The sequence below is a fragment of the Bos javanicus genome, chromosome 6 (genome assembly GCF_032452875.1).
Source record: "Bos javanicus breed banteng chromosome 6, ARS-OSU_banteng_1.0, whole genome shotgun sequence".
NCBI lineage: Eukaryota > Metazoa > Chordata > Mammalia > Artiodactyla > Bovidae > Bos > Bos javanicus.
This window is the reverse complement of record NC_083873.1, coordinates 86893492-86919649: the sequence shown is the minus strand read 5'-3', so window position 1 is coordinate 86919649 and position 26158 is coordinate 86893492. Positions and strand designations below refer to the sequence as shown.

Genomic DNA, 26158 nt, shown 5'->3' with positions numbered 1-26158 from the left:
CTCTATAACCCTTTTATGTTGCTTTTCTTCTCGTCACAAATTTACTCCATAGACAAAATGTTAAAAAAGCTGTTCTTAAAGCCAAGCCAAACTTTATGATTATACCATTATAATGATATATTATGTAAGCCTTTTCCAAATAATGCTTTCATTGTACTTCTTCTACACTTAAGCTACAAAATAAACAACTTAGCTTTGCTACTATCTTATATATTCTCTTTTAAATCATTTTTGCCTGGCTTCCGGCATAAACAAGAAACTGGTTTATATTACTGTGATTTGATGAGGAAAGATAAAACCCTGAAGACTTCTGAGTGACGGTTCCCAATATCTAGACTGTAGAAAAAGGTGTTCTGAACAGGATTTTTTGGTAATGATTCATCTTTTCCTTGAGAATAAACTTGTCTAAAACCATCAATCTTAAATCTGTTCAAGTAAGGGTGTCCCTACTTGAATCATGCAAATAACCCACCCCCCGCCGCAAAAAAAGCTTCTCTATCAATTTTTTTTAACAATCGTTTTAAAAAGATGATTAACTACTGTTAAAATTTTAGGACTCTTTCACGATTGCAATGTTGTATGTATTACACACCATTATTTAGCCAAGAAATTTAGCTCAGGAGTTTAGCATTATTTCACCCATAAACACATGACATGTTGCCTAGAAATCTCCATTTGGAAAGCCAATAAAGATGTCCAACTGCCATCTTTCACATAAATTTCTGCCTAGACACAGAAAGACCTCAGAGCTCTTTTAACATCACAATATTACACAAAGTGAGAGCCCTGGACTCACTGATGTATGGGAAATAAATTGTGGTTGAGGAAGCTCATGATCACTGTAGCTGAATCAGAACACTGTTATTAAGTATACTAGGTTCCTCTATTTTTATGCGTTTGGGTAAGTTATTTCACATTTCTAAGGTTTCTTTATTTTATATTTCTTCAGGCTTTTCATCTGCAAATGGAGATACAATATAGAAACTTTAAAAACAATACATGTACACCCATGGTGGATTCATGCCAATGTATGGCAAAACCAATACAATATTGTAAAGTAAATAAATAAATAAACTATAGGTATGAAAATCAAATAAATAAAAACATCCTAGAGAGCAATACCTGGTGTATAATAGGTGCTCAGTTAATGGGAGGTAATACTGTTGCTGCTATTACTACTACTATTATTGATAAAACAATGTTTCCTTTATTCAAGGGTGTTGGAAAACATGGAAGGCAGCAACCTTGGCCTCATTTGATGCAGCTTTAATTTCAAAATGTCATTTTTAAGAAATCAGGTTCACAAACCTGAAAAAAAATATCTCCGTTTTGTCCTTTGTACTTTTACTGAAACAGGGTTTGAGTGAAATGAGATATATTTAGTTATTCTCAGAAGACTTTGGTTTTCTTCTCCCTTTTTTCTTTTTGGGAGACATGGTAAAGAGTACACAGTGCTCACATCTCACGTCTCCATTTTGCCTTCCCTCATTCCTCACGTTTTCCTCTGCTTCCCTTTCCTCTCCTCTCTATTTCTCTCTTATAGGGACCGGGGCAGAGAGTAGGATATACAACTACTCCCCTGTCTGCTCTTAGAGTAACCTGAGGCTGGGGAGAGTGAGATTTCACAAGGGCATCTCCATCAAGATCTCAAGCCTCGGAAGAAGATTTACTCCTGGTTCGGCAGCAGAAAATCAGTTAAGGACTCCTTTTCAGAGAAAGAAAGTAATGGAGAAGAAATATTCTTATTTGGTAAGATAAGATAATAAGAATTATTCCATTCCTTTACTCCATTATAGACCCTGGTTTTGTAAAATAGACTGGCAATTAGTAAAAATTTTAAATATGTTTATTTCAACATCCTGATATATATATAATTTATTAATGTGTGTGTTAAGTCGCTTCAGTTGTATCCAACTCTTTGCAACCCTATGGACTGTACTCACCGATGGGGCTCCTCGATCCATAGGATTCTCCAGGCAAGAATACTGGAATGGGTTGCCATGCCCTTCTCCAATATTATTTACTGATAGCTAAGAACTATTGTTGCTCAGACATATTAGTCAATCTTCATACTCCTAAGTTAAAAACATTATAAAGCCATGAGTGGCATCTCCTTACGTGTTATTTGGCATCTGTAAGGTTGATAATGAAAGCAGCACTGTTTTAAAAACAGAACTCCAAGAATGCTTTCACATACGGAGTAGTAGGGAAAAAAAACTAAAAGATGCAGAAGTTAAAAGAATACAAAATAATGGTGGGGAACTGAAGCTCTGTATTCAGTTTTAAATCTGAAAGGCACTACATTTTCCCCTTAAAACCTTTCTGAATAATAGTTTTCCTTACAATGGTATCTCACATTATGATTATTAAATACTTCTCACAAAGATATCTCATTTATTTCTGGTTGTATATGTTGAATGAGACATTACTATCCTATTTTACAGGTATAGAAACTGAGGCTTAAGACTATGATAATGCAAACTGCTCAAACTCATGATGCTACTAAGGATTTCTCCTGGATTAGAATGAAGCCTTTGGAAAAGATGGTGTGTCTTCAAGGAGATTATAAAGTAGGCTTTCAATATCAAAACCTAAACACTTACTTGTGTTGTATCTCTTTTGTGTGTGTGTGTGTGTGTGTGTGTGTGTGTTGTATCTCTTAAGCCTGACTCTTCACTGCCATAAAGAGCAGACTAGACTAGCAAATACTCAGAGAGTATGACTCTTGGAGAAAATTGTGTTGTTTATTTAACAGTCTGAACATTATAAAGCTGGATGTTCAGTCACCTGCCCAGGAAAAGAAAATAACATAAGAATAGTGTCTGATAGATGGTTTAGAAATACTACTGTTATTTCATCACTGTTATTAAAGATTACATTTATTGAGGCATTTTTCTAGTGACTTTCCATGGATGGGTTCATTTAATCTAAGGCTGAGAAGAGCTTGGTCATTCATTGAATTCTGGCCAGGACATTCATCTGTGCTGTGCAAATGAACGGAGAATTAGAGTTCTGAACAAAACAGATGGATGTGTGCTGCTGGTTTTGGAAAGAGCTGATTATACACAGAAAGGCAACTGGGAAGCTGAATCTCCTCTGAAGGTGATGGAGGCCTGAGAGCTGACCTATCTTAGAACTGGAGAAACACGATGACCACTTCTGGGACAGAACCTTTGAGGAAAGTCAGGGAAATGTCTGCCTTCCCCACTGATTCAGGGAGCAGGTCTGAATTCAAGGGTATGGAGGGGAGAGGGGAACTTCAGAGTAGAATAACCCAGACAGAGACTACTGGGATAAGCTGAAATCCAAAACCCAGATAAAACCTAAGAATGTCTACAGGGAGTGAGAAAGCTGCCAAACCTGGCAGTGGTCACAGCCAGATCTACCATGTGCCAGCATCTAGGCAGCTTGACCTAATACCCAAACCAAGTAGCTGGAATATGTCTAACCTCCAATCGGATGCAAAGCAGTGAGAGCCTAGCTAATTCCACTTCCATTTCAATAGGGCCAAGAATTAACAGAATAAAACACTGATTTTTTTTCATTGTTTTGTTGCTAACCACTATTTATGTTACTGTAGGTAATAGCAAGAGACTACACTTTTTCCCTGGTGACTCAGATGGTAAAGAATTCGTGTGCAATGCAGAAGACCTGGGTTTGATCCCTGGATTGGGAAGCTCCCCTAGAAAAGGAAATGGCTACTCACTCTAGTAATCTGGCCTGGAGAATTCCATGGACAGAGGAGCCTGGCAGGCTATAGTCCTTGGGGTCGCAAAGAGTCAGACACAAGTTAGCAACTTTCACTTTTCACACTTTTTAAGGGGCTTCCCAGATGGCACTAGCAGTAAAGAACCAGCCTGCCAATGCAGGAGACATAAGAGACGTAGGTTCAATCCCTGGGTTGGGAAGATCCCCTGGAGGAGCGCATGGCAATCCACGCCAGGATTCATGCCTGGAAAATTGTTCTGTTCTAATGTTAGAAACTGCAGTGTAGGAAAGAGCTAGGAATCAGCATACTGCCTGGAAGTTAATGAAAAGAGGAATTTGCAGAAAAAGTACAGGGTAGGAGCAAGTGGTATTGCATTTCTCATAACTGATAGAAAAAAAAAGAAGGTAAATTGAGATAAAATTCAGAGATGCCATCAGGAGCAGGCCCTGGCTCCCTGTAACTACAGAAGAGGCCACAGTGCACCAGAAGCAGCCTGATGATGTCTAGCAGCAGTTGCCCTGGCATGGAGCCGCCACCTTTTCCAAACCCTCATCTACCTACTGGAGAAGCCTTAAGTCTTAGATTCTCAGTGTGGTTTAGGGTTTCCCTGACAGCCAGCAAAGAGGAAAATCAATGACGGGGACAGACTATTCTGCAAGAGGTCTGTGATGAGAAAGAGTTTCCTCCTCTCCCACTGCTAGTGAAATGGTATCACTTAGTGAAGGGCAGAGGAAATAAATCAGCAATATATCCATGAGATTCTTCCCAAATGGTAAGTTATAGAGCAAATATCACTCCAGCAAATACCATCATTCAATATGAGATTTTTCTTCCTTACCTGTGCTTAAACATATAATACATATAATTACATATAATTTAATATTATTTGTTGGGTGATGGTACTATGGTACCACTGTATAAAGTACGGTGATGGTACTATGTACAATCACCATTCAAAACATTTTACATGCATTATCTCATTTAATCTTCATTTTATGTTTTATAGACATAGAAGCTAAGTACTAAATTACCTTTACAGTTTTTCACTTAAAAAATAATGAAAATTGGGGTCATAAAAATGGATTGTGCAATATGAAATTCATAGTCTAGGTCCAGTTGGATAACCAAAATCATTTCTCAGTAAAGGGCATCTCCTAGACCACAGAGGGCAAGGATTTTTATGAGAGTCTAGGGAGTAGAAATGAAATCAGGAAAACACCAGGGACAAATTCATGAGAGCACTGCCCAAATTTCCATAAAGGCAGTGAAAGCTGAATACTCAAATTAAGGTTCTTGGTCTTAAAGTTGGGTCTTATCCATCTTTTGTTAGACAGTACATATCACAAATATCCACTTAAGTGGTAAATGACATTTAAAAAAATCATATAATCCTATAAAACATAGCTCTTTAAAACAGAGTTATCAGGTAACCTTGTCAGAAACATATTACTAAATATTTTTGAAAAAATACCAGTTAAGTCTAAACTTTCACTTTCTAATAAAATGCAAACTAAATATACCTTATTTGACTTTTAAACACTATTAAGAAACATTCTTAGGCTTCAATGTTATTCTTTCATAGTAAACTAAAATAATACAGAATTATTACCTAAGTATCTCTGACCAAACTATTAAATAGAACCATATGAAACTGTTGGTAGTCAACTATATTTTACCCACAAAAATGGCAACTGTATATGGTTCAGCCTAAAATAATAGTGAGAAATAAAAAGAGAGTAAGTAAAGGAAAATCTAACACCAGAGGAAAGGAAAACCTCATTAATTTTCTTCCTGTGACACTAACTTGATAGAAATGCCTCCATTAATAAATTGAGCTTGCCTCAATATATAAAATATGGCACTTGCCTCAAATTTCATACCTGGCAGATATATCCACCAGAATTCACAGATGTCTTGGATAAGTGGAAATTTCACAATAATTAAGATATTATAAACCTGATTCTTCCCCAATTTATTACAAATAAAAATGTTTTTCATTTCTTTTTAAATCATTCAATCATCTTGAATCCAAAGCCACATCAGGACCCTAAAAAATTTAGCCATGGATAGACAGTGGTGGGCTGGTAGTGGGTGTTTTGGTAAATGTTTGAGAACCAGCTCTCTGGTGAAAACACTTGTGCGTGTGTGTGTGTGTCTGTGTGTGTGTGTGTGTGTGTGTGTGTGTGTGCGCAAGCGCAAATGGGTGTGAGTGGTAAATTTTACTGATTTAAAGATGTATAGCATACATACAAATAATAAATATACAATACTCTATTGTAAACTGTATACAGCCAGTTGATTCTCATACAATGCTTTTGTTGATTTTTACCAAACTCTTCTATCAATAGCTGACTTACGGTTGCAACTGGCAAACAAGCATAGGCCCAACACCCATGTTGAACATCCATTATCATATATGCTATAGAGTAAGACAAAAGTGAAGCAATGAAAATGCATTGACTCAATCATCAATGACATGGGTGATTCCTTTATTAAACTGAATAATAGTTTTTTAATACTGAAAGACTATTTCCTCAATTCCTTGTACGACTCACATTCTAACAGTTGTTATGGACTGAATGCTTGCATTCTCCCAAAATTCACATGCTGAAATCCTAACCCTCAATGTGCTGCTGCTGCTGCTGCTAAGTCGCTTCAGTCGTGTCCAACTCTGTGCGACCCCATAGACGGCAGCCCACCAGGCTTCCCGGTCCCTGGGATTCTCCAGGCAAGAACACTGGAGTGGGTTGCCATTTCCTTCTCCAAAGCATGAAAGTGAAAAGTGAAAGTGAAGTCGCTCAGTCTTGTTCGACTCTTAGCGACCCCATGGACTGCAGCTTTCCAGGCTCCTCCGTCCATGGGATTTTCCAGGCAAGAGTACTGGAGTGGGGTGCCATAACCCTCAATGTAAAGGGTGCTAATTCCATTTATGAAGACTCTGCCCCAAATGCCCCTCCTCCTAATACCATTACATTGGGGGTTAGGATTTCAGCATATAAATTTTGGCTTCCAAAAGAGCATCCTTATAAAAAGAAATAGGAGAAAGATGATCGATTTCTCTCCCCCACCTGAAGATAGAATGAGAAGGTGACCATCTACAAGCCAAAGTGGACACTCACCAAGAACTGCATTTGTGGCTTCTTGATCTTGGATTTCCCAGCTTCCAGAACCGTGAGAAATAAATGCTTGTTCTTTAAGTATATACAGCAATCTTTGGTAACATATTATAGAAGCCCAAGCTAAGATATCGGCTATAGATACTACATAGGTAAGCTTAACCTGCATTATTAGCATTTTCTCTAACTCTTTTTAAAGTTGTAAATAACTGACAAAACAATATATCAAGTCCTGATTTGTAGTATTTGCTGATGTCTATGGTGATTATACCACCATCAGGACTGACTGCAAGCTTCCAGTATAAAGTCCCTGAATGTAGATTTGGGAAGAGTTAACAGTAACACACTATTTTATAGGGAAGCCTATAGTAAAATAAGAAGGAGATAATGCATTTTGAGTATTCGTTAACATTATTTTTAATATATAATATCTAGTTGTATGTTAATTTTTAATAGTAGCTGTGTTTAACAAACAGTCCTCAAAATTCCTGATAACAACTGGCCCTTGCAAGTATATAAGAGGTGGCATATGACTAGGGAATGAAAAAATTTTTAATCTAGAGTAACTCCAAAGATTTCAGCCATTAACTGCACGGGTATTATTATAACTAAAACTGGCAGCATTCTGAGTCTATTTTATAGTCTATGATAGAAAACCAAGGTGATAAGTTTATCTACATTTTTACATGGAGGTATTAGAATCTATTCCAACTACCATAGATAAAAGATTCTGATTTATTAAAGTAGTATAAAATGTTCTATACTTTTTATTTTAGAATTTTATCCTAAGAACATTTCATAGTTGTTAAAGATATTAAGTATTTAAATCCTAACATATAAAGATAACTATATGTATAAACTTGCAAGTTAAGAACAAGTGCCTCTAGAAAATCAAAAATTTGCCATCTGATAATTTATAATAAAATATTTTGGAATCACCTGAAAGTCATTCTTATAGTATCTCTCAAGGCAAAACTTGCCTCTAGATATTTAAAAGGCCAAAATATGTTTTAAAGGCCTAGTCATATTCCATGCTTTAGGGTATTAGCTGATCAGCTGACAAGTCAGAAAGAAAAAGAATCACCTGCACTTCCTGCTTGCCTTCTGCCCAGCATCTGAGGCATTGCACATGTGAGAAGCTCAGTAGTGAAGGCAACTGCAACTTTTCTCTGCAGTACAAAGATCTACTGATAGGGTAGAAGATGAATGACGAGCAATATCAACTCAATAATTGCATTTCACATCCAAATACTCTCCCCTAAAGCACAAGATACTGCCACAAAGACCCAACTGTTCCTAACTTTTACTCTACCTACACGTCCAGGAAAGTTAAGCTCATACCACACTGGTGGTGAAGGTACCCTTGCTCTGCCGTACTCATTCCTCTTCTCATTGCAAATATAGCAATATCTGAAAACAATGCTCGCTTCTTTATACTACCACTGACTTCACGATAAAAAATAAATCTCCAAATCATAAAATTTTCATTTTATGTGAGACAGAGATTAACAAATAAGATACTAAAAAACAGACTTGTACTTTAAATGCCATAATTTTTAAAATATGATTTGTTCTTAAAATTATTTGTGACATCAGTTTCAACAAACTGTTTATCATGTAACATTTCCAGCCATTAAACTGTTCAAAATGCAATTTAAAAAATAAATAAAATGGGAGATGCAGAGAAATCAAAACATTTCCTGTGAGCAGCAATATTTCAGATATGGTAGAACCATCAAATTGTCATAGGAATGTTCTAGATTAGATTCTTCCTTTTGTGAATGCTCTTTAAAGAGCATTCTTATTTTAATTATTTATAACCTGTTGCGCTTCAAAAAGAGAAACACAGCAGCAATTACATAAATATAAAAGTCACTCAACAGAATTGAACTTTTCATCTGATTCTGCTTACTTACTAAACACTCATTTTAAAAAACTATGTGGAATGATTCCAAAATATAGCAAAGTTTGCTAATAGTAAGCTCTCTCCCAGAAAGCCATTAATTTTAATATTAAGTAAGAAAACTCAATTTCCAGAAATAGAGTGAACTGAGTTAGAATTCAGTTTATACACTTCACTTAGTCCATCTTTTCTATGACAACATGTTTTATATTATTCTGAAAGTACAGCTGAGAACAGCAAATTAAAAGTTCCCTTATCTACTCATTTCTCTTAACACCAAAAAGATTGGGCGTGGGATGGAAGAGGCCTCGTTTGACCAGTCCAATGCTTAGCAAGTCTTTACACTTTAATTTTCCATACCTCATGAGAATAACTTCTCCTTTCTCAGCCTACACCCAATTACGAAATTTATTCAAAACAAAGACAATGATACAGAAGCCAGACACTTTGCAAGAAATTCTGGTAAATGTAAAAGAGTATACATAAAACATAGTGCCTTTCCTATTGCTACAAAATCGGGCTAATATCCTACCTGAATTCTCACATCTATCACATTGCAAAAGAGCAGATTGGTTTTTTAAGCAGTAAAAATAATATTGAATCTTATTTTGATGAATGACCATCTATAGGCTGGACACCATCTCATATATCAAGCAAACACTTCACAATACGAGATTTCGGAGTACCTATTAAAGTTTAGTCTGTCCTAATTCTGACAAACCACCAAGTCAAAAGCATATTCCTGATGTACTCAATAATATACAGGCCTGCTGATTCATTGGGAACATTCAATTGATTCATCACTGCATTATTACCAAACCCTCTCAGTCAATCAGAATAGAGGTGTATGGAGCAACCATGGCATCTTGGCATTTGCAGCCTACAGTCATAATTGCTGAAATCTTTCCAATAGGACTGCAAATCTTCCCAGTTGGTTAAAACATGTCATTATGAAATGGTTGTGGCATATGAGTTGAGAAAAGAAGAAATAAGAAGAGGGATTTAAAAAAAAAAGGTGACAAGAGGTGGAGTAAAGTGAGTAAGGCAGGTAAGAAAGGGCAGCGGTCAGGCGGCCCCTGCATTACCATTATCAGGGTTGGTAAACATCCTACTTGCACTGGAGACAGTCTTCCCAATGTCAGCCAGGGATCGAAGGTTGGATTTCTTGGTTTGATGCCGGTGCTTCCGGAGCAAAGTATAGGTCACCTTATCCTTAAGGTCAGGTTTCAATAGGCCTGTCTCAATCTGATGGTCAACAATCATCTCTGAAATAAAAACAAAGCAAAACCAAAACCAAAATTCAGTCACAAGACCACAAAGTTAAATTTTTTTAACTTATTTTTTTAATAAGTTATTTTTTAACTAAAATTGTTAACTCTGATTTTATGGATGTTATCCTCAAATTTAATATCAATATATTATTTTTCAATTTCCAACTTCCCACTTTCTGTGAAGGTAAAGATACAGGGTATAGTGCTATTGGCATTAAAGAGAGTTAGAAATATTCCAGTATTAATTACATCTTTGGAGAGGAAGAACTGCTTTGTAAATTTTTTTCAATCCTGGTTGAGAGTGAATTCATATTAATCACATTCTTCTATGAGTAACACAATAAATAATTTACGCTTTCCAATTGTTTAAAAGTAAGATTAGAAAATTTCATGTACTCTTTCATAGGAAGTGTGCCAGAAATATAAATGATATGAAAAAATCTTGAAGAGAATATATAAAATTTAGCATCATGTCATTATTGATTTTCTTAATCTATTCTCTCAAATTCGTCTGTAATTTCTTTATAATAGGACAAAGTAAAAAAAAAAAAAAAAGATAATACCTTTGCCCATATCAGGTTATTTGAACACTAATTAATCCAGTGAAAGAAAGGTTAAAGTACAAAATTATACCTTAGTCTTTTCTAAGAAGGGAGGTTTATTCTTCCTGTTTAGATCCAACTAAAGCCTTTACCACATATTCTATAAATCATTTTAAAGTATAACCTGACAAGAATTTTCTAGAAAGTTTAATATCTTAGTTTTTCTACAAAAAAAAACCCAAAAAACCCTAAAATTTCTACTAGCTTTAAACCACCTTCTTTAAAAACCACTTTAAACCACCTTCTCACACTATTTACAAAAATAAACTCAAATGGGTTAAAGATGTAAATGTAAGACCTGAAACCATAAAACTCATGGAAAAAACATTGGCATTATACTCTCTGACATCAGTCTCAGCAATATTTTTTTAGATCTGTCTCCTCAGGCAAAGGCAACAAAAGCAAAAATAAACAAATGGAACTACATCAAAATAAAAAGCTTTTGCACAGTAAAAGAAACCATCAACAAAACAAAAAGACAACCTACTGAATGGGAAAAGATATTTGAAAATAATATATTTAATAGGGGTTAACATCTAAAGTACTAAAGAACTCACATATCTCAATATCAAAAAAAAAAACACCAAAAAGTTTAATTTTTAAGTGGGCAGAAGATCAGAATAGACATTTTTCCAAGAAGACATATAGATGGCCAACAGACACCTGAAAAGGTGTTCAATATCACTAATCATCAGGGAAATGCAAATCAAAACCGCAAAGAGATATCACACCTGTCAAGAATGTTACTATCAAAAGATAACAAATTAGCAGGAGTTAGTGAGATGTGGCAAAAAGGGAACCCTTGGAGAAGGAAATGGTAACCCGCTTCAGTGTTCTTGCCTGGAGAATCCCAGGGACAGGGGAGCCTAGTGGGCTGCCGCCTCTGGGGTCACACAGAGTTGGACACAACTGAAGTGACTTAGCAGCAGCAGCAACAGTATACTGTTGGTGGGAATGTAAATTGGTGCAGCCACTATAGAAAATGGTATGGAGGTTCCTCAAAAGACTAAAAATAGAACAATCACACAGCCCAGCAATTCCATTTCTAGATTCTTGGACAAAGAAACCAAAACACTAATTCAAAACAATATATGCACCCCTATATTCACTGCAGCATTATTTACAATAGCCAAGGTATAAATGCAACCTAAAGTTGGACAAAGAAAATGTGATATATAACATATATATATATATATATATATATATATAATAAAGTATTACTTAGCCATAAAAAAGGACTGAAATCTTGCCTTTTGTAACAATATAGATGGATCTAAAGGGTATTACACTAGGTGAAATAAGTCAGATGGAAACACAAATACCAAATGATGTCATTTATGGAATCTACAAAATAAATTTCACTTGTGGAATCTACAAAACAAAATGAACAAGCAAAACAGAACCTGACCGAAAGACACAAACAAAAAAGTGGTTGCCAGAGTAGGGGAGAGATGGGTGGGTGATGTAGATGAAAGGGATTAAGAGGTATAAAATTCTGTTCTAACGTAAATAAACCACATAATGTAATGATAGCACAGGGAATACCATCAATAATAATATGGTAATAACTCTGTATGGTGACAGACAGTTACTAGACTTTTCATGGTTGTCAATTCATAAAGTATATAAATGCCAACTCATAATGTTGTACACCTGAAACCAATACAATATTGTATGTCAACTATGCCTCAATAAAACACAATAAAATAAAATAATCTTAGAAAAAATCTTTCCCCCAAATTTCTATTCGCTCTTTTATTTTCCAGAATGGTTCTAACTAGAAAGGATGAATGTGCTTCATAGAAATTGCTCCATGGGTACGTCTGCTACAGGACATGTTTTACTCTAACAGAAAACAAGAAGTCCTCTTTCCCACAAATCAACATGTCAGCAGTAGGACATAAATGTAGCCTGGTGGCATCCTCCTGTAATGTCACATCACAGGTTGATACTCCTTTGTCCAAAATGGGGCACAGGAGAACCTCTCACAGAATCTGTGTGAAACAGGCAATGGAGGAACAACACCTCATGTCTGCAGTCAGGGCTTGTGTCCCCAGCAGAGAACCAGAACAATGGGTCCCGGGCCCGCCTGTTGCAGACACATGGCTGCATTGAGCACATGTCAATTATTTTCCTCTTGCACAAACTTCTCTGTATACAAAAGTGGAGGAGAGAATAAAAGCTCTTCTTCTCTAAAAGTCTGACAAGAAAATTAATGGGTACTGATAGAAAAGTTATGACCAACCTAGAGAGCATATTCAAAAGCAGAGACATTACTTTGCCAACAAAGGTCCGTCTAGTCAAGGCTATGGTTTTTCCAGTGGTCCTGTATGGATGTGAGAGTCGGACTGTGAAGAAGGCTGAGCGCCGAAGAATTGATGCTTTGGAACTGTGGTGTTGGAGAAGACTCATTGAGAGTCCCTTGGACTGCAAGGAGATCCAACCAGTCCATTCTGAAGGAGATCAGCCCTGGGATTTCTTTGGAGGGAATGATGCTAAAGCTGAAACTCCAGTACTTTGGCCACCTCATGCGAAGAGTTGACTCATTGGAAAAGACTCTGATGCTGGGAGGGATTGGGGGCAAGAGGAGAAGGGGACGACAGAGGATGAGATGGCTGGATGGCATCACCGACTTGATGGACGTGAGTCTGAGTGAACTCCGGGAGTTGGTGATGGACAGGGAGGCCTGGAGTGCTGAGATTCATGGGGTTGCAAAGAGTCGGACACGACTGAGCAACTGAACTGAACTGAACTGAACTGATAGGACAACAGCATCTCCCAAACACTGCCATCTCTTTGCAAAGAGAAGTTACAGATGTTCAAGGGGCTTTGCTTGAGCATGACTGTACCTCTCATGAGTCCTCTTTTTAACAAGCACTCATAGAACCGGTCTCACAGTGAGACCTGACAGTTCACACAGTGTACAGTCAACTTCCTGGGATCCAAGGACAGGCTGAATCCAGGCTTTCCATCACAGGCCTTACACAGATGCTGTCAATGTCACATATCACTGGACCACTTTGTAGACAGCCTGGGAAAGGCAGGAAGAGTTTCTACCATAGGAATGTTTTGGTTTGAGAGTGGCCTTTAGCTCTGAGTATTTTTAACTACACAACCCTTACTCAGTAAAACTCTCAGAACAGATCCTGTAATTATAATTAACCCTCTGTTCCATATTAAAATAATTAAGTGCTACTGAACACAAACCTCTCTCCTTTCCCTTGAAGTCTTAATCAAAGTGGAAAGTCCATTTTACAGAAGAACCATAAAAATAAACATACAGCCCTGGCATATCTACCGCAAGCATATCAAACTCCTACTCTAATTTCAGGGTTGTGGATTAAAGTGTTTCTTATCTACCCTTTCTTGGCAGGGCCTCCCTCTATTCTTGCCTTCCCCTGTAATCTCAAACTAATCCATATATAATGCACAGCCAGCCCTCTGTTACTAATTTCTGGAAATCACCAGTTAGAACACGTTAAAACATCTGTGTGGCTTATGCCCTTTATTAAGTTTCCATAAAAATGGCCCACATTACAGGGGTCTCTTAAGCATAAACTACAAAACCTTTCAAGGAAAGTGGAGGCAGTTAACATTTTACAGCTACACTGAAATTAAGCCTTCAATATTCGAAATCCCACAAACACTACCAATAGAGAGAGAAAGCGCCTGCTCAAAATGCTCCCAGAGGTGAAAGGAAATTCAAAAAGCATCAGGTTCAAACTCTTAAACAGATGAAAAAAAGCACAAGAGAGGAGACACTCACAGACACAGCCTTAGTAGGGCAACGCCCCCTCTATCCCAACTCCAAATTAAACCAAGTTTTCTGATTCACAGTTTAGATCTTTCTCCATATCATATAATACTTTTCTTTCTTTTAAAAGGAAACTCTAGACCAAAGGGGGAAAAAAAAATGAAGAGAAAGATGGTCATGCTCCCCCCAAAAAAGATTAAGGGTAACATTCTTTTAAAAACATACAAAAGCCCAAGAAATATACGGTTTCAAGACTAACAGACAACTCAGATTTATACAAATGTAACCAGTTTTATGTTAATCTATCCAGCTGGCCCCAGCGATGTGAAAGTCTTATATAATAGACAGTGTCAATGATGATAGTAACAACGAGGATAAGCTTTCTTGAAGGCTACTTGGCCAATACAAAACAAAACCCTTTACAATGTTCAAACCCTTTGAATATTTCACCATTAGAAACCTATAATCAGGAAATAAGCAATTTCACAAAAGAATAACAAAAGTGTTCATTTCTTGTCTTTATGATAAAAACTTGACAGCAACTTAAAAGCCCAATTATAGATTATTAACTATTTTGCAGCCATTAAAATGATGTTTATATTTATGTTTAATAACATGGAAATATTCATACTATGTTTTTCAGTTAAGAAGGGCAGATTAGAGGGTTATGGTATGATTCCAGCTCTAAAATAAATTTCATATGTGTAAACAGAGATGTACCCAAAAACTGTTGAGAAAATATCTCTAAGATAAGATTAGTGGTATTTTGATTTTCATGTGCTACATGTTTTTGCATTACTAAAAATGAACATATTTTACTTTTGTGATGAAAAATAAATATATTATCATTTTGAAAATATAAAAGGTGTTAAAAGCAAGAAATAACATGACTAATACATCTGCCAACGTGCACAGCTCAGGAATGCCTTTAAATATAAAAATTAGAGCTCCAAAAATAGAACTACATTTTCCTAATCCATTTCCCATCATAATACCTGAAATGCCTTATAAATTTTTTTTAACTTAGGAGGGGAGGAAAATTCCCATGTACTTGGCTTCATATGTGAATGATGTTCTTTAAGTGTAAAATTATAATATGATTGCAATAATGAAGCTATCAAAGTAACCTATACAATGACATTTTATCCCTTAAATAAGACAAATTTTCCATTAGCGTTTAGAAGGGGATCTTCATGAAGAAAACTAGGTCCTGGGAAGAATCAGAATGAGGCTGAATTTTGTATACAAGTGTGAGAAGTGACACAGCTTCAGCCACTGCTTGTAGCCTCACATGGTGGTGACTTTGCACCTACAAAGGGAGGGTGCCCCTTGGAGGCGACTGAGAAGGAGAAGCAGGTAGACTGCAAAAAAGGATTAAAATCATGCTATTGTTTGTTTCATATCATCACACTTGCTATGATTTCTTTTTCTTCTCTTTTGTGGAAATAAAAGTGGGGTGAAGAGGAGATGTATCTTAAGACTTAGCTGCACATAATTCTCAACTCTGAATAATAGCACCATTCAGGAGACGATAAATCCACTGCATCCTCTACTAGAAAAAGATTTTTTAATAATCAAATAATGGCAGTAACTCAAGGTACCTTGCCAATTTTTATCACTCGAAATCATGGCAGTTTTTTTCTTTCATGTTGTTTAATCTGCTGTAAAGCTTTGATTCTTTCAGAAGATTTTGAAGTATTTCTTTCAGTCACTGACACTCTATCAAACAGGCTTTTTTCTCTACTCCTCCAAATCTGGTCCATTTTTTTTCTCTCTTTATTTTCCTTGTAAAGTATGTTATTTGCCTCTGAATTGTTTTTCTGTGTTATCAGCTCCAGAATGACAGTGCTGTCTCTCTGCCCACTTGCCTCCGGAGTGGTACAGCAAACATAATACTCAGTGATGACACTTCAAAGTGACCTAGCAGTGTCCAGTTTTAAAATTGAATGACAGTATTAAAGTGAACATGTGGAGGTTAGAGAAAAAACGCCACAACTGATAAACAAAAAGTAATGGAAAATTAAAGTGAGAATGTAAACTGCTTGATGAACCTTTCTTGGTGCTGATTTAGTGGCTAAGTCATGTCCAATGCTTAGACCCATGGACTATAGCCTGCCAGGCTCCTCTGTCCATAGTGTTTCCTAGACAAGAATACTGGAGTGGTTTGCCATTTCCTTCTTCAGGGGATCTTCCCAATTCAAGGATCAAACCCGGGGTCTCCTGCACTGCAGGCAAATTCTTTACCGACTATGCTACCTAAATGTAGTAAATAACAGAAACTTTCTCTTTGGCTATTGGTTAATGAGGCTCCAGTATCATGTGGGACTCGGTCTTCTACCACATGGAAAGGGTCAGCAAATTACTGAAGGCCAGAAACTCTGTAAGACGGCTTTTTTCAGGTTCTGAAGATCTCGAAGACAGTTTAATAAATAAGCACAAGTATATAATTTGACTTTAACATTCATCACCCTTGTTGATCATATTTAGGCAGAGCAAAGAAGCTATGAGGTTGTTTCTAGCTCTCTCCACTATACCTTTCAGAATCTTTTCTCCTGTTTGTGAAGTCTCTGAGCATCTCTTGACCTGACTCAGTCTATAGTCAGATCTTGCTAGGTCAACTTTATCCTGGAATAGTCATGGAAGTATACGAATAATTACATCTGTATAAGAATAATTACATCTGAGATCCTCATTCAATTCTATCAAAAACCCTGAGAGGTCTACCTTTATCTACCTTCCATGGATGAAATACAGAGACTAAACAAAGAATTAAGTAATGAGCCTTGTCCATGGTCATACATGCTACAAGAGGTAGACCCTAATTAACCACTCCCCAACTTTAAATCCACCATTCTCTCTATGACACCACTCTGCCTGTCATGGAATGAATATACACCTCTGCCAGAGAGTAGGTATATTTTAATAGAGAACAAACCCTGGGTTCAGTGAAATGCATCTCCAAATAGTGGAATTACAGGAAGTAACCATGGTCTAAGGTAGGACTTTTTTATTCAACACAGGAAACCTCAATGACCCTTAAACCCCAACATATATTCTCCCCCTAGATTGCCGATCCATTGCCCAGTCACAAATTTAATCCCATTTGGCTCTGCCTTTAGGCATTTCTAAATTCAGACATCTCTGCTCCAGGTTAGTTCTTAAAGCCTGAAAATACAGAAATTGTGATTCTCACTCAAAAATTGGATTGCTTTTCATTAACTATGATACATCTTTAGATAACAATCTCACTTGCAGCTTTTAACAAATGAAATAAGTCAGTGAAACAAATACCCTGGAAAACCATTCCTTTCCTTTGCTTCTCTCTGTCTTTGCAGATCTTCCCTGGATACAATAAACCAACATCTCTTCTCACATATCAAAGGTCCATTTTCAGTCTCACCTGCTTTGTTAACTATGAAAAATTCTGTAGAAAGCAGTATTTCCTACATTATCTTCTTACTACTTATTTATGTGGACATGGATTTGTAATATATTCCATTTACAAAGTGGTAGATTTGCAAACCTAATTCCAGGGCCCAGAATAGTGTCTGGTACATGGTAGAAGGCCATGTACCACTGCTGAATAGATGTATAAACTAATTCATTCTATTCACCTAGCATCTTCACATTAGACTTCCTCCCTTCTCCACTTGCAGCATAAGCACTTCAGATACAAGGCAAGTGTAGAGCTTCCTTGTAAATCTAACAAGCCCTCTGAAGAGGACATAGATATGTACAGATCAGCAAGATATATACCCAATTTGAGAATGAATCTTCTTGTCTAATACACATGCTATAGACTTCCCATTATCTATAAAGACACAGATGCCACAGACAAGACTTTGCCTTCTGATATTCAAAGAAATTTTGAGATTACATAGGAATTTTACACTGGTCAGTGGGGCCATGATCCACATCCTCTTCCCACAGTCCCAGAGTAAGGACACTGCAGGCCCCTTAAAAAAGTGCAGTCATCCCTACAGGGGCAGAGGTCACCGAGCTATGGAATTTTTTTGGAATAACAAGCAGAGCCCCAACACCTTTCCTTAAGGAAAACATGGTCTTGAGCACATCAATCTGCATGATAAAGCAGCTTAGACCAGGTTCTTGCTAGAAAATGAAAACAATTATTACTCTCTAGAATGCAGCAAGGTGTGCACAAGGTGTTTGACATGGTAAATTAACATTCAGTGCTCAACACCATACAACACTAATCACAAAGATGCCAATGTTGCCCTGCACCATGAGGCCAGTGCCTTGCTGGGGGCTCTACAAATGATCCTCAGCACCAATGAAACCCAACTCATTCACTAATCAATAAGGTTCCACAGGCTTCTTGCCCCACCCAGTTTTCTCTACATACAGCTAAAGAAGCTTGACGTTCACCTACAAAATCAACCCAACTGAGGGACTAGACATAGACCAGCTTCCTTTTTACAGAGGATTTAAACCCTATTTTACAGATGACAAAACAGGCCCAGAGAAGCTCAACACAATGTCTAAGATCAAGAAGTTCTAGAAATCTAGTGTGCCGACTTCCAGTCCACTATAGCAAAGGACATAGGGGGAGAGTTCTATCTAAAAACCTCAATCTATGCTAATATCTGAAGGAATGCAAATCTGTCCATGCAAACATGGTACCAATTATCATTTTAAAAATAACATAAAAGTGAAAAGCATAAAGAGAGGACTTAGAAATAAAACTGGATGGAAATATGCCAAAATATTAACAACAGCTATGTTCAGATGGAAGTACAATGGATGATTTTTTTAAATCTTGTTCTCAGTATTTGTCTGTACTTTCCAAATTTTCTGCAATAAACCTTAAGAGAAAGAGGAACTTCCCTGGTGGTCCAGTGGTTAAGAATCTGCCTTCCAGTGCAGGGGATGCAGGTTGGATTCTTGTTTGGGGAACTAAGATCCTACATGTCACAGGGCAACTAAGCCCACTTGCTAAAATTACTAAACCCAGGCACTTCAACTAAAAACCCATAATCTGCAACTAGAGAGAAGCCTGCGCACCTCGATGAAAGATCCCATGTGCTTCAATGAAGATCACAAGTACTGCAACTAAGACCTGATGCAGCCAAAAATAAATAGGCAGATATTTTTAAAATAACAATAAAAATTAAAAGGAGACAGAGATTAAATGCTACAGAATATTCAGCTCTGCTTACACTAGAAGTCATCTGCATTGAGAAAGATTCATAGACAGGCAGATAGAGCAGAAAAAATGCTAAGAACTTAAGACAACATACTTACCGACCAACTGTGGGAGAGAAGAAGCTTCCCTGTCTAGCATGATGGATCCTTTCTCCATACACGTCCTCAGCTCAAATAAGCTGTGAAGGGACAAGGTGGCCACGTGGGGTTTGCTCCATCTCTCTCCACCCTGTTCCACTTTTTCTTCAAACTTAATCCACCTAGAAACATGAGATTCAAGTGAAGAGCAATTAAAAGTGTTCTCATCACCTCTGGAAATAGCAACACCAACCTCTCCAGTTCCACCCCCACCAGCACTTTCAAAATGTCTCCTTTTGTGGAGTCTTAAAAGCTTATTCTATCATTAACTGAATTACCTTTATAAATACACCAAACAGACTCACCAGCCTGCTCCTCTCCCTGGTGTTAGAGAGAAAGAAAAAAAACAATGTATTCTTGGTTTTATATCTATCTACATGTAACCATGAAATCTTTAAGAATGATTACTGAACAAATTTTTTTTAAATAATGTAGGAAAAATATGCATTTCAAATTCTCCATGTGGGTGGAGCCTACAGTGTGTAAAAATAATCACTATTGTGAGAATTCTGTTGTAACTTCACAAGGCAAGTTTATACAAGGTGAAATAATCAGTAATGAACCAAAATTTACTGTAAATATTTAAAAATATGGTGTGTAAAATGGTTAGACAAATACAACATTCCCCTTTCATGCTTAAAGAGGGCCAGCACGTGTTGCTGTATCTTACATGAATAACTCTCTCTAGGTTAACACAAGTTCCCTTCTCATCAAGATGCTAATAGAAGCTTTTACCCCTCGAGCTTAGCTCCACATGTGTTTAAAAATATACAAGCTCAGTAAACAATGCATCTACTCTGATAGTAACAGATCTCTTATTAACCCTAGTAATGGAACAAATAACCCTATTTTATAGTTTCTTCTTTCCAAGATTTATAGACATTTTGATAACTTAGCAATATACAGAAATGCAAAAAGTTTAATGGAAATGAGAGCAAAACACATTTGACAGTCTTTATATTCCACCTATTATATATATTGACTCTTCCTACACTGGTAAAGGGAAACAGGAAAACATCATGATTTTGCTGTTTATCATGACCAGAGAAAATGTTGCTTTCTATCACTTCAAAACTCTCAAAGATATTGGACAAGATAAAGAAGGGATTAAAAATTCGTTTCCTACACTCTTCACCCAAAAGTTTAATGATTGAAAAATGTTTTCCTAGGAAAAGCTAAACACTCATCCAACTCACTGAAGATGAGAACAAAGGGCAGAGATGAGAGGAAGCTCTACATAAGGTATTATTTATAGACTGCTCACCACTCCCAAGGGGAATAAAAGAACACATTATTAGAATCATGAGTGAAAATAGATCAACAGATCAGCCACAATGTCAAGGAAAACTCAGAATTCTAATCAAGCCCAACACTCATGTGATTCATGAGTATATTAGCTATATTCTAAATTCCCTCTTTCCTCTCCCACCCAGGAAATTCTCACACTTCAATGCCAACCTTATCCCGAACCTCACCCTCCACCCTAAGACCCTCCTCCTTCCCGCTGTATCCCCAAAAGTGTAAGGAGTGGAGGTTTTCACATGTTTTCCCTCACATTAAAAAACCAACACCAAAAAGTTCTAAAACATCAGAACTAGACCTTGTTTATTCTACAAAAGTAGCTTTGAAACATTCTGAAAGAAAGATCTTTAATATTCTGTGTGTGTGCGTGTGCAAGTGTGTGTTAATTAACAGTTCTTCACCTTTGTTGGTATTAGAACCACAGAAGTAGATGGAAATGAGAGAAAAATGACAACTTCACATCACATTCTTATAGAATTCTATGGATTTGCCCAGAGGATAAAAGGTAATTGGGTTATTTTGAAAGTAATCATTTTACAGAGTATATTACACTGGCTAACTTCAGGCATATTACCTTTTCAGACTTACAGAATCTCTAACATGTTGATTGGTGACAAATATGTGAATCATATTTCCATTTGATGTTATAATTTATCACTCAAGATGAGAGTCTAGAAGATTCCATTGTATATTAAACCTAGTCAGAATTGCATATAATTATGTTATCCATAAAGATGGTAGTAGTGGTCTTGCTTTTATTTCTAAGAGTATTCTTATTATCTGAGGGATAGAATCTTTGGTCACAAAATTTAAGTCCAAGATGAATAACAAGGGCCAGCTAGAAAGTCAGTAAATGGGAGTGTTCTGTATATTCAGCCTTTACTTCCCTCTTATCTCTCCTGAATGATGACCACTTGCTCTTCTATCAGTTGCCATAAGTCCTTATAGCCAAATGCATTTTGTAAAAGAAAACTAAGCCTCACTTACGTACAGTATATGACAAGAGCTCTTCCTGCCATAATCTTCAATTGTCCAAACAATGTAAGTTTGACAAAATCTTCTTTTTAAAAAAAGGAGTAAAACCATTGCATTCTTTTGTGACCAGTTACTCTCCATAGTTCATCTTAAATACGACTTTGAAAGAGTTTCAAAAGCATATTTAGAAATAATCCCAACTAGCTTGGATTTAGAAAATAGTATTATTCAACCTCCTGAATTATACCAGTTAAGATTTGGTCAAGATTTAACCATAATGAAATGGGAATGTAAAGTCTCAAAACTAGCCAGTTCCTTAAAATCTATGAAAGACAAGTATTGTCTCAAAGTTCAGTTTAAGTATCTATTTCACTTTGAGTTCAGTAAATATTATATGTTGTGATGATGTCATGTCATAATATAGCAAATAGCACAAGGTAATTCTGGGATAATGTCTATTAAATTCCTTTAAAATACATTGCCTGAGGGACTTCCCTGGTGGTCCAGTGGTTAAGAATCTGCCTTGCCATGAAGGGAACACAGGTTTAATCCCTGGTCTGGGAACTAAGATTCCACATGCTGAGGGGCAACTAAACCCACATACCACAACTACTGAGCACAACTAGAGAGTCTGTGTGCCACAATGAAAGATTCCGTGTACCGCAACTAAGACCCGATGCAGCCAACTAATGAATGAATGAATTTTTAAAAATACACTGCTTGAATTGTTCAAGAAACTGTACCTCAAACATGCACGCATAAAGTAATGGTTTGCCCATTTAAACAGACTGCAGGTAGTTTCATTCCAGAAACTATACATGCTATGTCTATCTTCCTCACATATCAAGGACAAATTTGAGAAAAAACTGAAAATGACTCAGTTCAAATCAGAACCCATTAAAGAAAAGGCTAAGGCAAAGGTACCGAAGTTCAGCCTCTTCATGTGTCAGTGAATTTGTAAAGGTGCTTTAGAACCATGTAATTACAGTTCTAAAGACCAGACATTTTTACTGTAAAATGTACTAAAAGCTACTATCTACCCTTCATAATAACTATGAATAACCATATATTTGCAATACGTTCCCTACTTATCCTTTTGTCTTAGTTATTTGACATGTTATAGAAAAATTAATTTCAGAAGTTGGCTTTTTAAATGCTGGCAATCACAAAACTGTTATAACCTTTAAGAAAGAGTTTATTAGGTGAAGTTTATTTTTTCCAAGGTCTTAGAAGAATAATGATAAAGTACATTGCAGTTTAACACACTTTGAGTGACTGCCAACCAAACAGTATTTCACTAGTTTGTTGAAGAAATAGAAGGCCCACGGGAAACACTGAACATTTTGCAACTTTCCAATCATGTGATTAAATATAATTAAGAAAAGAGAAGACCTCTAACTTAAAATCATGCCAGTTTTACAGTGGAAAATAGACATGACCTTTGCCCTAGAATATAATCCAACTATATAAAGCTATTAAAACAATAATAAATTTCTTGTTAACTAATAAATGCCTCATTGCACATAAAATATGCCAATGCTAGTGCATATCTGGGATAAACGATGTTTTTAAGGAGAATTCTTAAATTTGTAGATCAACTGTGAAAGTTATTGCAAAACAGTGTAGTAACCACATATAATTACATAGATGATTAAATTCCTTTTTCTTACAGAAAAAATAAACCTGGTCTCAAATGGAATTTTCCAGAGTAACACAGTGGAGAAGAAATAGTGGAGTCAGTGTAGATTAGGGTCCCTCTGCAAAACCCCAGGGTACGGGCATGTGGCTATGTTTGATGGCCAGGCCCAGAACCCGGGTCAGGTTCCCCAAAGGGAGGCAGAGTCACCTGGCCAAGCAAAAACTGTTCCTCCATGTGGCCCACTAGAACTGAAACATCAGTGCCCTTTCCCTTTGTTGGCTTGTTGGGTTTATTGAAACTCGTGATGTCTTTCTTTTTTACACAGGTTTGGCAGTAGAATTTGAGTCTCACTGGGGAAGTGATCTTTAACACAGATTCTTAGAACAGTGATGAATTCCAACACGGCCCATCTGAATATTTACTGAGGGAAAACTGAAAGCCAAAAGCCACGTTGGCAAACATCACTGACTCACAGAAATAAAGAGTTTGGAGTCATGGAGGGTTGTGATAGCCTTTCTGGCTTAAGGCCATCACCAAAACTGGATCATGACTTATTCTTTTACCAGTTTGCTTCATGAATCAATTAGCTGATGCCTAGTCACCTAGAAGGAAAGCTATGACAAACCTAGGCAGCGTATTAAAAAGTGGAGACATCACTTTGCTGACAAAAGTTCATATAGTCAAAGCTATGGTTTTTCCAGTAGTCATGTATGGATGTGAGAGTTGGATCATAAAGAAGACTGAGCGCCGAAGAATTGATGGTTTCAAATTGTGGTGTTGGAGAAGACTCTTGAGAGTCCCTTGGACTGCAAGGAGATCAAACCAGTCAATTCTAAAGGAAATCAGTCCTGAATGTTCATTGGAAGGACTGTTGCTCAAGCACCAATATTTTGGCCACCTGATGTGAAAAGCCAGCTCATTGGAAAAGACCCTGATGCTGGCAAAGATAGAAAGCAAAAGGAGAAGGGGGCAGTAGAGGGTGAGATGGTTAGATAGCATCCCCCACTCAATGGACATGAATTTGAGTGAGCTTCAGGAGATGGTGAAGGACAGAGGAGTCTGGTGTGCTGCAGTCCACTGGGTTGCAAAGAGTTGGACATAACTTAGGAACTGAACAACAACAGTCACCTAGAAATTCTTAATGAGAAGCACAGGATCATTCACTAGTGCCAAATGTTCCATTAGAACTACTGCTACATCACTGAAAGTCAGTATTAAAGTTTTGGTTTTTTGACTTTTTGCCATACCATGCGCACTCAGGGAATTTTAGTTCTCTGACCAGGGTTCTCTAAACCTGCACCTCCTGCAGTTGAAGCATGCAGTCTAAACTACTGGGCCACCAGGAAGTCTCTGAATGTCAGTATTCTAATGACCTAACACTAAGGATACTCTTTTGAAAAATAATATTCTCTGTATTCCACTGATGATATATATTTCTCAGGTCTGATCATTCTACCTTTGGGAAAGCCAGCGAAAATTCAAAGTTTTGACTTTCAGGAAAGAAAAAATCAGGGAAAAGATGTGGGAAAAAAGAGGGTGGTAGGGTTGGCTATACTTCAAACGTCATATAAATAAAGACTTCCCTTGTTTATAGTTTTACATGACTACTGTGCTTTGTGAGACTTAAAAGGGGATATTTTTCTTACCAGTGGAAGCATTTTCCTTATTTTTTAAGACACAGAGCTAACCTGAACTTCCTGAAGTAGGACTAAAACTGCAGTAATGTTGAGACTCCATGTAGGATATTCTTGGTCAAATGAAATCATTGGTCAACTGAAAAAAGTATAAAACATTAAAAGGGAAAATACTAAAGAGGGTGTTATTGTGTTCTATGGGGTGTGGACTCACGGTGGAAACTACACGGAGCTGGAGAGATCGAGAGACCTCTCTCCAGCTCCGTGTAGTTTTATCCAATAAAATAGTCCCTTTAATTGGAGTTTTCACAAAAAGCAAAGAATTCCTGTTTAATGTTAGCCAAAAAAAATTCATGCTGCATTTTAATATGCAAAATGAGTCCCTTTTAAGTCTTAAACTTTTATTAGTCTGGTAGGTTTTAGAGCTTTTTATGGGGAAGAAAAGCCCCATCGTGCCTGGAAACTGGACATCATAAATGGCCGTCATAAATTACTATCAAAATATTCAGAAGCAGAGTCATGTTGCAGGAAGTAAAACCCACTGACAATCTGAATCTCTTCTGGAGATGCAACCATCTCCAAACTTCCCAACAGAATTTAGGTGGAGCAGTAAGCTAAGAATCAAGGCTCTATTTCTCTATTCGTTCATTCTATAAACACGCAATTTTCAACTATGGGCTGTGTCACAGGTAGCTGAAAACACTAGGAATATAGTGGTGACCAAAACAACCCCAAGTTCCTGCCCTCATGGAGCTTTACTTTTATTGGAGAGAGACGATATGTTAACATGCCAAACGTTGATAAGTACTAAAGACAAACAGAATAAAGGATGAGGGATAGGAAAGTTTGGGGAAAGTTGCTTTTTTCCACTGAGGAGGTCATGGTTGAATAGAGACCTGAAGGAGGTGAGGAAATGGGCCACAGAGATGACACTGGGTACACAGGGAGAGCA

The 26158-nt window shown here is 37.0% G+C and overlaps 1 protein-coding gene across 3 annotated transcripts in view; it reads right to left on the bottom strand.

Moving 5' to 3' along the window:
- The window catches only part of SLC4A4 (solute carrier family 4 member 4), a 362767-nt gene that overhangs the window by 181691 nt on the left and 154918 nt on the right, over positions 1-26158 (bottom strand). For all 3 annotated transcript variants that reach the window (XM_061420424.1, XM_061420421.1, XM_061420422.1), the window contains exons 5-6: positions 19618-19778; positions 9814-9993 (exon numbers count right to left, since the gene is read on the bottom strand). In XM_061420424.1, coding sequence (XP_061276408.1) covers positions 9814-9993; positions 19618-19778 — 341 coding nt within the window. The remainder of the gene's footprint in view (positions 1-9813; positions 9994-19617; positions 19779-26158) is intronic.